At 38.9% G+C, this 15,144-nt stretch overlaps 1 protein-coding gene across 4 annotated transcripts in view; it reads right to left on the bottom strand.

Annotated features, from left to right (window-relative positions):
• pdcd6ip (programmed cell death 6 interacting protein) overlaps positions 1 to 15,144 on the bottom strand; it is a 66,120-nt gene that overhangs the window by 36,265 nt on the left and 14,711 nt on the right. For all 4 annotated transcript variants that reach the window (XM_012953564.3, XM_012953565.3, XM_012953566.3 and 1 more), the window contains 1 exon segment: positions 13,853 to 13,980. In XM_012953564.3, the coding sequence (XP_012809018.2) occupies positions 13,853 to 13,980 (128 nt within the window).

The raw sequence follows: 15,144 nt of genomic DNA, 5'->3' as shown, positions 1-15,144 counted from the left end.
CTGAATGAAAAGATAATATTTGTTGTATGCGACATTAACTTTGAATGGGGGAATTCAAGCTGCTTCCATTTTCACAGTATTAATGTCAGGGTCCCCAAACTCTTCACAGTTGGTCACTGGTGAATTGCAGTGTCACGGTTAGTAAAAGTGGATGGAGCCACCAACAACCAATCAGATTTCATTCATTAAATTAAACTGTTTCACATTTAAAACACTCCCATCTAACATTATTTATGCCAGAGTCCCCAAACTTTGCATAATCAGTCACTGGGTGACTACGTATTCAAGGTTTAAAAAGTGGGCGGAGCCATCAACACCTGATCACATTTTCTTCCGATGATTTCAGTGGGGATATTTTAACTGCTTCCATTCTCACATGTTTAATGTCAGGGTCCCCACACTTTGTCACAGGGTGACTACGTTTTAAGTTTAGAAAAGTGGGCGAAGCCAATAACAGCCAATCAGATTTCACCAACAGACTTTTATTGGTTTAAATTTAAACTGCTGCCATTCTTTAAAGGAGAAGGAAAGTCATTTTTGCATGTTACTGCCAACAGATTCGTCACATTAGTGCCACCTAGAACAGTGCTGTCCAACTTCTGTGGTACCGAGGGCCGGAATTTTTCCGACCTACGTGGTGGAGGGCCGATAATGGAAGCCAGTTTTGACCACTCCCCTTTTTGAAACCGCACCCACTAGAAACCACACCCGTGTTATCACATGACCATACCCATATTAATGGTTGTAGTACATACAGTGCCATACTTTGCCTTCCCTAACCTGCCTGTGTGTGCCATACTCTGCCTTCCCTACCCTGCCTGTGTGCCATACTCTGCCTTCCCTGCCTGCGTGTGCCATACTCTGCCTTCCCTACCCTGCCTGTGTGTGCCATACTCTGCTTGCCCTATGCTGCCTGTGTGTATGGCACACACAGGGAGCATACAGTGACACAATGCTGGCACTGCTCCTACAGTCTGCACAATAACTATATATTAAAAAACTTTTTAATTGCAGTACCACCTCAGTATATGTTCTTTTTATAGTGTGCAGGGATTATTTGTGGGTTTCAACTCCTCCTACAGTCTGAGGTGTGAACAGGGGAACAATGTGGGTGATTAGAGCCTGAGGTGTGAACACTGTAGGGGGTGAACAATGTAGAGATTAAAAGGTGCAAACAACACAGGGAATTACATTTTAAAACAATACAGAGGGTTTACAGCCTGAATCTGAGGTGTGAACCATGCAGGGGGGGGCAGTTAATCACAGTACTGATACCATTTAAAGCGAACACAAGAGTAAGCCATCAAAGCAGCCAGACAGGTGGGGGGCCACACAGAGGGGGTTCGAGGGCCGCATGCGGCCCGTGGGCCGCCAGTTGGACAGCACTGACCTAGAACAATATATTTACTCTGCAGAAAGCTTTATCATAGAGCAAAGAGCCCTAGAAGCTTTCTCCGTTTGCTTAAGACAGCAGCTGCCATTTTAAATAGCTTCCTGTTTGCAATCTAGCGGTTATAACTCTGATCACAAATTCCTAAGGAAGTTGGGGGGAGTTCTTAGCATTCAAAGGAATAAAGAATTTTCTGAGAGGAGTCAGACACCCGAACAAAATGTTTACAAAAAAGGGAACAAGAAATCCTGTGTTTCTTTTAAAAGAGGACAGTGCAGCGTTTCTGTGAGTGCTTATGGCTGTATTTACATAGGCCTTTCTGATAAAGCTTACTTAGATTTCACCTATGGAATTTTACTGGTTTACATTTAAAATGCTGCCATTCAAATACTCTTTGTGCCAGGGTCCCCAAACTTTGCAGAGGGTGGCAAATAATTCAATGTTTGAAAAAAGTGGGTGGAGCCAACAACAGCCAATCAGATTGTTTGCCGATTTTAATGCGGAAATTTAAACTGCTGTCATTCAATTTAAGTAGTTAAAACATAAGCCATGAAATTAATATGCACAAGTATATTTTGGGGTGTCAACATGCCATTTACTTGGGTAAACCTAAGAACATTGTGCATAAAATTGTTCTGTAGACCCCTGGTATTTATATTTTGTATGTTTTCTCGGTACCTAAGAAAGAAATAGCTCATTTTAGAAGTGGTGTAACTATAAAGAAAGAAAACAATGAAACAGTGTGCAGAAGATCACAGGTGACCTGCATTACTGGCAACACAATATTATGTGCGGAAGGGTGGGGTGCTCCAAATTCTTTTTACATGGGGGGAACCCAGGCCAGAAAAGGTATGCTACTGCATCTTAGTTTTGCTATTGCTAACTTGCTAAACCGAAAAACAGTATCAAAGGAACTCCTGAAAAACAGCAGTTTCAGTTTATTTATTTGCTACAGAAGCTTGAGGCCAGCAGCAGTTCAGAAATTTTTTTGGGAAAATGTACTTTTCACTTGTCAGGTTGTTTTCACATGGAAGTAGTCACTTCTGGTTTACATGACACTCACACTGAGAGTGGGTCTGGTGGAAGTGGATATGAATAAGAATGCAGGTAAAAAGGTGGGTAGGTAAGATGAATAAGTTGGCAAAAATAGGTCTCTAATAGCAGCTAATAGGACAAACTTTTTTAGTGACACACCTTGGAAAAAATAACAAATGCATGTTATACACTAAGGGCAGGGGTACATGGGGAGATTAGTCGCCCAGCGACAAATCTTTGTTGTCGCAGGATACTAATCTCCCTGCAATTCCATCCCACCAGCGACTAATCTCCCCATGTACCCCTGCCCTAAATGGTAGTGTGTTGGGGACCATCCCAACTAAGAAGGATTTGGAGATTTGTGTGTAACTCTAGGCAGATGCGCCGAGTGGCTAATAAAGCAAATAACGTACTGTTGTGCATAAAATAGGGAATTAACATGAAAACATAATTTTGCCTCCTTACAGATCCTTAGTAGGGCATCACAGTTATGGCACCCAAAACTTAAGAATGATATTAAAGTGCAGACATGAAACTAGAGCAGTAAAAGAAATGTAACAACTAAACTTTGAGGTAGACTGTTGAGGTTGGGATTGCTTTCTCTGGAGAAAAGATGCTTGAGTGGAGACATTATTACCTTTACAAGAACATTAGAGGACATTATAGACATATAAAAAAGATCATATAACCAGAGGACACCCCTTTGTTCTTCATGGTTATGTAAAGGAGATTGTCAAATGTCCTGTTGTGATTGCAGGTATATAGATAGGTCAATATATTTATGTGCATACTTATGCACTGGGATTCATTTGGAGGGACTGTATTTGATTGGACACAAATTAACTATGTAAGTAAACCCTCCTAAAAGGATGTAAACATATGGTTAGGTAGGGGTCTTTATATAATTTCCCATTTGACCAGTTTATGACAACTGCCGACAAACCTGCAAACAAGTTTAAGGAAAACTATACCCCCAAAAAATGTCTCTATAAAAATAGATTGCATAAAACCATTCATATGTAAAGCCCTGCTTAATCTGAATAAAACATTTTAAAAATATACTTTTTTTTTTAGCAATATATGCCATTGGAAAATTGTGATTTTAAGTACTAAAGGACACCCCTTGGCATCACATGATTAACAGTGCACACAAATAAACCAAAAGCACACAAAAACGTTAAGTCACAAGCCAAAAAATGGACAGAATTCTCTCTTTTGCTCCCACAGGTCTTCCTGTTACAGTAAGAGCTGCATTAATTTTGATCAAGTGATCTCTAAGGCAGCACAAAGACCATCAAAAATGGTGGTTCAAGGTAAAAGATGCAAAAGAGCAATATTTACTTTGGTAAAAGCAGGTCAGATTCTTCAAAAGGCCACTTCATATGATCTGTTGATCTGTAAGTATTTACTCTGGCGGTATAGTTTTTCCTTTAAGGGCTCTGGCACACGGGGAGATTAGTCGCCCGCGACAAAACTCCCTGTTCGCGGGCGACTAATCTCCCCGAGTTGCCTTCCCCTGCCATCTCACCGGCGAAAATGTAAGTCGCCGGTGGGATGGCACACGCGGCAGGCGCAATTTCGCGCAAATCGCCGAAAAAGCCTTGCGAGGCAACTGCTGCACTTCCGGATTTGGGAGTGGAGGAGCGGCTTTTCAAGCAGCTCCTTCGCTCGCCGCTTGTTCCCCAGCCCCTAGACAACCAGTAGAGGCGGGGAACGAGTGTTCAGTAGGCCCCTGGCGTTCATATTTAGAGTATTTTATGTTGATAAGTTACCAAATGTGGGGGTACAAAATGCAAGCTTTGTGACGATTTTCAGAAATGTCATAAAAACCATTCTGTTTAGCATAGCTTTGTAGTTTGGTAGTTTGCAGTAGAAAGATGTATTTACCATTTCTGTTTTGTCAGAATGTGTACTTTCGGAAAATGTATGGTTTTCTAGGGTCTCTGTACTGTTAGGGGGTCTTGTGGCACATAATACACATTCCGGTAACTTATATTGCAGCGTATTCAATTTGTATGTGCTAACTTCCTTTTGGGGTCTCTAAATGTCAGATACATCAGTGATCCTATGCACAGTGGGTATCAAACTGTTCAGTGGACCCTTGGGTTTCATATTTAGGATGTGTTTTCTCGGTAACTAATGTTATGTGGTGGTAAGGTGCTTTAAAGTAGAAGGTTTGATGCGATTTTCAGTGCGTATTTCATCAAAACCGGCAATTTTGGGAAAGCATTGCGACTCTGTAGTTTGGAGTAGAAAGACATGGATACCCATTTTGAATTTACCCGAATGTGTACTTTCCGAAAATATATGGTTTTGGGGGGTCAATGTGTTTTTTTGTGTTTTTACCCCACAAAAATCCAGTTATTTTCTTGAACTTTCAGTAGCTAAAGAGATCTCCGGGGCAATTTGTATGTACTAACTTCCTTTTGGGGTGTCTACATGCCAGATACATCGGTGATCCTATGCACAATGGGCATCAAACCGTTCAATGGACCCCTGGCTTTCATATTTAGGATGTGTTTTCTTGGTACCTAATGCTATGTGGGAGATAAGGTGCATGAAAGTGGAAGCTTTGAGGTGATTTTTTTGGAATTTTCATATTTTTTTTTATAGAAACTGCTAAATTCAGGAAACCTTTGCTGTTTGGTACTTAGGAGTTGGAAGACACGGTTACCCATTTCGGATTCAGCAGAATGTGTACTTTTCAAAAATATATGGTTTCCTGGGGTAAACCTAATGTTCCAGGATTTTTGGCTTTGGAATGTAAAGTATGCCGTATTCTGCTGTAATGCTTTGAAAATTTGGTAATTTACTGCTGGGAGTTTTTGATCTATAGAAGTCAGAAATCTCCATAAAACTATACATATCAGGTATTGGCACGTTCAAAAGACATAAGGCTTTCCAAATGAGTTGAATTTGTGTCCATAAAATAAAATATGTTTCTGGTATAAACCCCTATATCATGAAAAATATAAATTTTTCTTTTTTTTTTTGGATTTCAAGCTCTAAATCTTGTTCCAGAAGTGGAAATACACAAAATCTCTGGCAGATTTGGAAAGCTCAGGTTCTCCTGAAAAAAACAATATATAGTTTGCCTTAAACTTAACCCTGCCCCCAGTAAAAGCACCTCAATTGAGAAAGCACAAAATGTTTACAAAACGTCTGGCACTGAGGGGGAACCGAAATGTGAAATTCTGCTGGCACTTAACCTTTTTAGTGCCACAGGACGTAGAATCTACGTCCTGGGTACTAAAGGACCAAAGTGCCACAGAACGTAGATTCTACGTCCTGGGGCACTTCTGGGTTTGGGAGCGGAGAAGCGGCTTTCAAGCCGCTCCTTCGCTCCCCGCTCGTTCCCCAGCCTCCAGACAATAGTCAGAGGTGGGGAACGAGTGGCCCCTGGGGCGCGATCGCCCAGGGGCCACATGAGAAAAGGCAGGCACGTGAAATCCATGCCTGGATTTCACGATCGCCTTCTGCCTTTCTCTGCTCCCCCCCCTGCTGGCCCCCCTGCTTCCTGCTGCCGATACTCACTCCGGGACTGCTGCGTATGTGTCTCCCTGCAGATCCACAATCTCCTACACAGGTAAGTGGCAAAAACACACAAAAACACACATACACATACACACACATAATACACTAATACACACTTATACTCACATTTACACACAAACACATACATTTTAGGGGAGTTGGGAGATTTCAAACATTCACAACACTTACACTTACACACACTTACTTGCATACATGCACACAAAACACATTTTACCTAATGTACACACACACTTACACACTTATGTAATTTTGTAATTTTTTTTTTTTCTAATCGCATCGTTTTTATTCCTGCCTGAAAAAAATGTTTTATTGCCATTGCGGATAGTGTATTCGCTAACCGCACTGCGCAATATCTTTTGTGTATTATTTTGGTGTTTCTACTACATTTTCTGTGATTTTGGTGGATTTTGGGGTATTTTACTGCATGTTTAGCCATTTTATAGCATTTTCAGTTATGCATAGTTCTTGTTCGCTTGATTTTCAGAAATGTCACAAAAACCGTTCTGTTTAGCATAGCTTTGTAGTTTGGTAGTTTGTAGTAGAAAGATGTATTTACCCATTTTTGTTTTGTCAGAATGTGTACTTTCGGAAAATATATGGATTTCTAGGGTCTCCTTACTGTTAGGTGGTCGTATGGCACATAATACACATACCGGGTGCAAAAACTGCATGAGCCGAAGCATCTTATGTGAAAATTCATATGCACTATTTTTACTTGGGTGCCCCTGTACCCCACATAGTTTGGTAAATCTATGCATATAGGGCATCAAACTGTTCAGTAGACCCCTGGTGTTCATATTTAGAATGTTTTATGTTGATATGGTACAAAATGTGGGGGTACATAATGGGGTAAAATGCAAGCTTTGTGACAATTTTCAGAAATGTCATAAAAACCGTTCTGTTTAGCATACCTTTGTAGTTTGGTAGTTTGCAGTAGAAAGATGTATTTACCCATTTTTGTTTTGTCAGATTGTGTACTTTCGGAAAATATATGGTTTTCTAGGGTCTCTGTACTGTTAGGGGGTCTTGTGCCGCATAATACACATACCGGGTGCAAAAACTGCATGAGCCGGAGCGTCTTATGTGAAAATTCATATGCACTATTTTTACTTGGGTGCCCCTGTACCCCACATAGTTTGGTAAATCTATGCATATAGGGCATCAAACTGTTCAGTAGACCCCTGGCGTTCATATTTAGAATGTTTTATGTTGATACGGTACAAAATGTGGGGGTACATAATGGGGTAAAATGCAAGCTTTGTGACAATTTTTAGAAATGTCAAAAAAATCTTTCTGTTTAGCATAGCTTTGTAGTTTGGTAGTTTGCAGTAGAAAGATGTATTTACCCATTTTTGTTTTGTCAGATTGTGTACTTTCGGAAAATGTATAGTTTTCTAGGGTCTCCTTACTGTTAGGGGGTCTTATGCCGCATAATGCACATGCCGGTAGCTTATATTGCAGTGTATACACTTTGTATGCACTAACTTCCTTTTGGGGTCTCTAAATGCCAGATACATCGGTGATCCTATGCACAATGGGCATCAAACTGTTCAGCGGACCCTTGGTTTTCATATTTAGGGGGTGTTTTCTTGGTACCTAATGTTATGTGGGAGATATGGTGCTTGAAAGTGGAAGATTTGATGTGATTTTCAGGTATTTCACCAAAACTAGCAATTTTGGGAAAGCACTGCGACTCTGTAGTTTGGAGTAGAAAGACATGGGTACCAATTTTGAATTCGCCCGAATGTGTACTTTCCAAAAATATATGGTTTTGGGGGGTCAATGTATTTTTTTGTGTTTTTACCCCACAGAAAATGCAGTAAACGTGTTGAATTTTCAGTAGCTAAAGAGATCTCCTGGGCAATTTGTATGCACTCACTTCCTTATGGGGTCTCTAAATGCCAGATACATTGGTGATCCTATGGACAATGGGCATCAAACTGTTCAGCGGACCCTTGGCTTTCATATTTAGGGTGTGTTCTTTTGGTACCTAATGTTATGTGGGAGATAAGGTGCTTGAAAGTGGAAGATTTGATATGATTTTTAGGTATTTCATCAAAACTGGCAATTTTGGGAAAGAATTGCGACTCAGTAGTTTGGAGTAGAAAGACATGGGTACCAATTTTGAATTCGTCCGAATGTGTACTTTCCAAAAATATATGATTTTGGGGGGTCAATGTATTTTTTTGTGTTTTTACCCCACAGAAAATGCAGTAAATGTGTTGAATTTTCAGTAGCTAAAGAGATCTCCTGGGCAATTTGTATGTACTAACTTCCTTTTGGGGTCTCTAAATTCCAGATACATCGGTGATCCTATGCACAATGGGCATCAAACTGTTCAGTGGACCCCTGGCTTTCATATTTAGGGTGTGTTTTCTTCGTACCTAATGTTATGTGGGAGATAAGGTGCTTGAAAATGGAAGATTTGAGGTGATTTTTTAGAATTTTCATAATTTTTTATAGAAAATGCTAAATTCAGTAAAGCATTGCCGTTTGGTACTTAGGAGTTGGAAGACATAGTTACCCATTTCGGATTCGTCAGAATGTGTAGTTTTCAAAAATGTATGGTTTCCTGGGGTAAACCTAATATTCCAGGATTTTTGGCTTTGGAATGTAAAGTATGCCGTATTCTGCTGTAATGCTTTGAAAATTTAGTACTTTACTGCTGGGAGTTTTTGATCTATAGAAGTCAGAAATCTCAATAAAACTATACATATCAGGTATTGGCACGTTCGGGAGACATGAGGCTTTCCAAATCAGTTGAATTTTTGTCCATAAAATAAAATGTGTTTCTGGTATAAATCCTTATATCATGAAAAATAGCATTTTTTCTTTTTTTTTTTGTATTTCAAGCTCTAAATCTTGTTCCAGAAGTGGAAATACACAAAAACTCAGGTAGATTTGGAAAGCTCAGGTTCTCCTGAAAAAAACAATATATAAACTTAACCCTGCCCCCAGTAAAAGCCCCTACATTGAGAGAGCACAGAATGTTTACAAAACGTCTGGCACTGGGGGGAACTGAAATGACGAATTCGGCTGGCACTTAAAGGGTTAAAGGATTAATAAGCGTGGATTCTTTATTTACTTTCTAAATTACCCATAAGGGGGTGAACATCATCAATTATTTCATCTAATGAAATGAGGGAGATAAGCTCATGTAAATTAGAAACTTTGAGGGAATTTTCAGAAATTTCATAAAAACCAAACCAAAGTTTTACAGTTTGGCAAACAAAGACATTTACCCATTTTGAATTCAGGAGAACGTGTGATTTCCAAAATGACATGGCTTTAAAGGATTAACATACTTTTTTATGCCTTAACCTCTCAAAAATGCAAGATATGTGTTGATTTTGCAGTACCTGAAATAAGTTCATTTTTCGGCCCCTACATGCCACATACTTAGGTAAACATATAACTGAGCATCAAACTGTTCAATAGGTCCCTGGTATTTAATATTAAGGATGTTTTACCTTTGTGTGTAGTGATGCATGTGAAATTTGATGCCGTAAAGCTGAAATTTTGAGGTGATTTTAAAAATGTAATCAAAACACTATGTTTAGTTTGAAATAAAATTACCTATTTTGGATTTAGGAGAATGTGAACTTTACAACTTTTAACAAGCAATATAGCTTTCTGGGATAATCTCACTTGGCTTTACTCCAAATAAAATGAAGTAGATTTGCTGATTTTACAATAGGTGAAACGATTGTTTATATTTACTGCTATATTTACCTGCACATCACTACTTGAGTCAGATCCTCTTCACTGCAATTTCTATCTTGAACATGCACAATTGAAGTCAGTCTAGACTATGCTTCAACTATGAATGCTCTGCATTTGTAATTTCATTAAAAAAACCTTAATAAAGCAAGATGGAATCTGTCAAATCTTCTACACTACTCTCTATTTTTCAATCTGGAAAAGTAAAATTTTTCTCTTCCCCTAGTGGTGCCGTCCAGGAATGGGGACCAATCCTACAAAACCTTGCTAGCACTTTCTGCTGTCCCTAACTGGCATTGATGGCTACAGATAAGTTTTTCACCTACAAGTACCCAGTACTTCTGCACCAAGGATTTGCCTAAATCAGCCCCATTAAAGTTTTAAAAAGCTTGCGTATCTTTATATCCCAGGTACATAATATCAACACATAGGGGCACATTTACTAACCCACGAACGGGCCGAATGCATCCGATTGCGTTTTTTTCGTAATGATCGGTAATTTTGCGATTTTTTTCGGCGTCTTTACGATTTTTGCGTAAAAACGCGAGTTTTTCGTAGCCATTACGAAAGTTGCGCAAAGTCGCGATTTTTTTCGTAGCGTTAACACTTGCGCGCAAAGTCGCGCCTTTTTCGTAGCGTTAAAACTTAAAAGGCGCGACGTTTCGTGCAAGTTTTAACGCTACGAAAAAATTTCGACTTTGCGCAACTTTCGTAATGGCTACGAAAAAACTCTTGTTTTTACGCAAAAATCGTAAAGACGCCGAAAAACTCGCGTTTTTACGCAAAAATCGTAAAGACGCCGAAAAAATCGCGTTTTTACACAAAAATCGTAAAGACGCCGAAAAAATCGCAAAAAATACGAAAAAGTCGCAAAATGTTCGTTTCCAATCGGAATTTTTCCAATTCGGATTCGAAATCGTGTCTTAGTAAATCAGCCCCATAATGTAAACACTGTTTATCAACACTGAATGTCATCTGCAACTTAGCTGCCCAGACCGCCAGTTCTGCTTATTTTATTGGAAAAAGCAATTGAACTTGTTTGACATTATCTGTCCTTTATAAAGCCGTAGTTCATAAGCCAATAAAACCTACTGGGCACAGAGCATACCTACCAGGGCAAGCTGAACTTTTCAGACGGCTTGTAATGTCACTTTGTACCTGCAGCCACCTGGAGAGGAGTTTGTGCAGGGCAGAGAAAGTTGCAGGCAACATAACAGCAGCAGTTGAAAGCAATGGACAGGCAACATTCGCTTGTCCAGTGCATCAATTCCCTTGGTCTACCAGCTACCAAGACCCAGTCTAATGGGCTCCAGCAACCTGTTTTATCTATGAACAAATTAAAAGTGAAACTCTACTTTAACCTGTTTGCTAGATCTTAAAAGATCTGTATACCCCCTGGTTCAAAATGAATTCAATAAATAGGGCTTGTGCTGAAGATACCTTTTGACTATTGTTTTAAAACCCACATCTAGGGTTTTTGTGATTTTTATGAGCTAAACTGTGTAAACAGGAGAACTGAAGTTACCACCACCCCCCCCCCGCATAGAATCCTGTGACAAAACAGTCACAACAAAAGGGAAAGGCAGGTAATAGTCTAGATATCTACCTCGCAAGTAGGGCTGGGCGATATACCGTTTAATACCGAATACCGGTGTTTTTTTTTAAAACTATATTCATTTTTCAGATACCGCAATACCGGGGTGTCAGGGTACTCACCCGTGCGTCCCGGTCTCGTGCACCTCCTTGCGTGCGCGCGTACCGTTGTCTGCGGGACATTGCGCACGCGCGTCCAGGCGCACGCGCGTCCAGGTGTGCGTGCATCAAAGCGCACGTACATGTCAAAGCGTGCACGTCCGCGACGCGCTGACGGCGCCGGTTCTGCGCATGCGTGGGGGGTATTTAAAGCTATCAAACGCCTCCTCCTGTGCTAAGTTGTCTGCGGCCTTGCCTGGGAAACTAAGCCTTGCCTGACCCTGATTTTCAATACTGCAGTAATTATTCTCTAATTTATTAGGAAATGGGGTTAACACCTAATCATGCATGGAAAAAAAAAAATACCGTCAAATACCGTGACACCGATATAATTTTGAAAAATACCGTGATATAAATTTTTGGTCATACCGCCCAGCTCTACTCGCAAAAAATTACTTCAATTTCCCTGTTTAGCACAAGAATGCAAAAGCCATACATTTTTCATAAATAGGCATGTCCTATACAAATTCTATTTAAAGGGATACGGTCATGATTTGTTTACTTTTTATTTCTAAATCATACTGTTTAAATGGTAGAGTGAATTATTTGTTATGTACAGTTTTATTCTTGAACCAACAAATGTATTTTTTTAGTTGTAATATTGTTGTGTAGGCAGCCATCTCAGTGCATTGTAAAAATGATTTGTACGGAGCAATTCAACATTGCTGTTAAAAAAATCTTTGTCTTTATTTTTTAAATCTCTTTAAAAGCATATTGTGCACATACAAAAAAGACCACGCGCTTGGCGCGTTTCGTGGTATCACACCACTTTCTCAAAAGCTGTATGGTACAACTTCCCAAAGAATGCCTTTTATTCACTCCCATTACTCCTCCCATATTAGGTTAACCCCTTCACATACATATATCAAAACAAAATAAGAATACCCAAACTAGAATACATAGATAAAAATAATGATCAAGGGATAAATTTAGTCAATATCCACATCTATCAACTAATAGATTCATAAAAGATCTAACTATAATAACAGAATTATAGAAAATATTTAATAGAAACAAATTAGTTCCCACTCTCTATTCATACCTCCTAAAGTATCTATAGTCCCTAATCGGTAGATCCAAAATGCTTCACTTCGTAAAAGTCTATTCTCAAAATCACCTTTCCTTAAATTACAAAAAGCTGTATCTATAATCTGAAAATGAAAATCCGTATTTCCTTCGTGTTTCTCCACAGCATGTTTTACAATGGCCGATTTAGCATCCCTACGCCCTATAGCTGATAAATGTTCTAAAATGTGTTCACTCACTTTCCGGACCATTTTTCCTATATACTGGGCTCCACATTTACATGTAATCAGATATATCACTCTCTGTGAAACACAATTAAAATATTGTTTAATAGCATACATTTTCCCAGTATAGGTACTATAAAATTCTTTCGATACTTTTAAATATTGACATGCTTTACATCTTGTCCTACCACAGCAGTAGTTCCCCTTATATCTGAGCCAAGATGAGTTACTGTTCAAATGCTTGGAAACATATAGACTTCGGGAAAGTTGAGATGCGATATCCCTATGTTTTTTTTTATATACAAAGGAGGGTCTTTTATCCAAAACACCCGCCAACATAGGGTCCTCTAAAAGGATACCCCAATACTTCATGACACTCTGTTTTATAAGGTACGAATCCCTATTATAGTATACATACAAAAACGTGTTTTCGATACTACAGTCTTTTTATCTAACTGTCTAACAGGTTTACAGTTCACTTCATCCCTCAATAGATCGTCCCTATTACTAGCCACCGCTCGTTCATAAGCTGTTTTAATGACCTCAGTGCTATAGCCCCTTTCAAGGAAACGGTCACATAATTGCATGGCTTGGTGATGAAAGGTGCGTTGTGCATTGTACCTGAGTCTGAGCTTTTAGAAGGAGCCAGCGCTACACATCAGAACTGCTTTCAGAAAACCTATTGTTTTTCCTACTACCATGCAACTGGAGGAGTCCCAAGCCGGACTTGGATTTCTTACTATTGGGTGCTATTCTGATACCTAATAGGAGCTGCTATCTTACTACCTTCCCATTGTTCTGCTGATCAGTGGCTGGGAGGGGTGATATTACCTCAACATGCAACACAGCAGTAAAGTGTGACTGAAGTTTATCAGAGCACAGGTCATATAGCTGGGGCACCCTAGGAAATGATGAATATGTGTCCCATGTGAAAATTTAAAATTAAATTTAAAAAAAATCTGTTTTTGAAAATGTATTTCAATGCAGGATTCTGCTGGAGAAGCTCTATTAACTGATGTGTTTTGGAAAAAAAAACATGTTTTCCCATGACAGTATTCCTTTAAGCATTATTCACATTATTTTTTATTTCCAGTTCCCTGGATCTACATTTAATTAACACTGGGGTTTTCAAGAAATCAAATTTCAATACCTGATAAAATTTAGAGGCAGCTTTCAATGCTTCATCGTTGTCTAAGTTTTGTTCAGAGGCAATTTGGCTAGCCAAAGCACCAATGTTGAAAAGAACACAAGTCTTCTCATAACCCAAACTTGGCAATGCTAGAAAGAAAAAAAAAAATTTAGCAGGAGCAATATCATTATTTAGCTGCTAATATCCAGGGCAAGTAATTATTGTAATTATAAATGCTAAACAGGATTTTTTAATTTGGAAAACAAAATTATACATTGAACAACTTGAAGAGTTATCTATTCACTTACAAAAAAAATTGCTCTCTAAATAAAAAAGGGGGCAATTTGCCATCAATATGGATTTATATTAGCTTACCTATCAAAGTTCATGATAACAAATAAAAATTTGCTTTTTTAAATAGGTGGCAATGCCACATTTTGGAGCCCTCTGGATAACAGGTTTCCAGATAATAGATTCTAACTTTACAACACAAAATAACTAAAAGACTAACAGCAGTGCAGAAAATAAAGTGGGACAGATACCACTGGTATAATAAAAGGGGACCTGTCACCCTAAGAAAAAAATTCCAGATGATTTACTTTTGTTAATAATATTGCTAGTTAAAATTTACATATACTATATAACAAGAATATTGTTCCTTTTTTGTGAATTCCAAGCCAGCATGCAGGTGCATGTGATGGGCTGTGTATTCCCTCAGACATCGCCTGACCAGAAATTATGCAGCTCTAAATCTAGCCTGATGAGTGTGAGAGTTAAAGACAGAACTTTGTCCATTGATTGGCTAATGTGACCTAACATGGATGTGTGTCCTTGGTTTATTTGTGCACATTGTGAAATGTATGATCTCAGAGAGTGGCCCAATGGCACATACTACCAAAACATAACATTTTTATGAAAATGGTTTATTTAGATAAAGCAGGGTTTTATATATGAGTTTTATGTGATATATTTTATAGAGATTTGCAATGTTCATGGGTAAAGTTTCCTTGACTTGTAGTCTATGGACAAAGCCAAACAGCTTGCCCATGGTCTTTGATCAGGTGTAGCATAGATTGAGATACATGTATTGTTTTAGTAGTGTTCAAGTGTTTAGGAGCCTCTTTCACTAAGGGGAACTTTCCTTATTTCTTAGTATACTAACTAGACTGCTGCCAGCTTTTCAACTGAGGCCGACATTCCAAGCAGTGTAATCTGGATGGGATGGAAGCACTCTGGTATAGTAGTGGATTCACTACTTAACTGTAGCATAAATTAACAACCTTTAATGTTGTGTGGGCTCTTTGCAAGTTTAC

The sequence above is a fragment of the Xenopus tropicalis genome, chromosome 6 (assembly GCF_000004195.4).
Source record: "Xenopus tropicalis strain Nigerian chromosome 6, UCB_Xtro_10.0, whole genome shotgun sequence".
In the NCBI taxonomy this organism is placed as follows: Eukaryota; Metazoa; Chordata; class Amphibia; order Anura; family Pipidae; genus Xenopus; species Xenopus tropicalis.
Note: the sequence above shows the minus strand (reverse complement) of the source record. Positions and strands in the feature narration are given on the sequence as shown.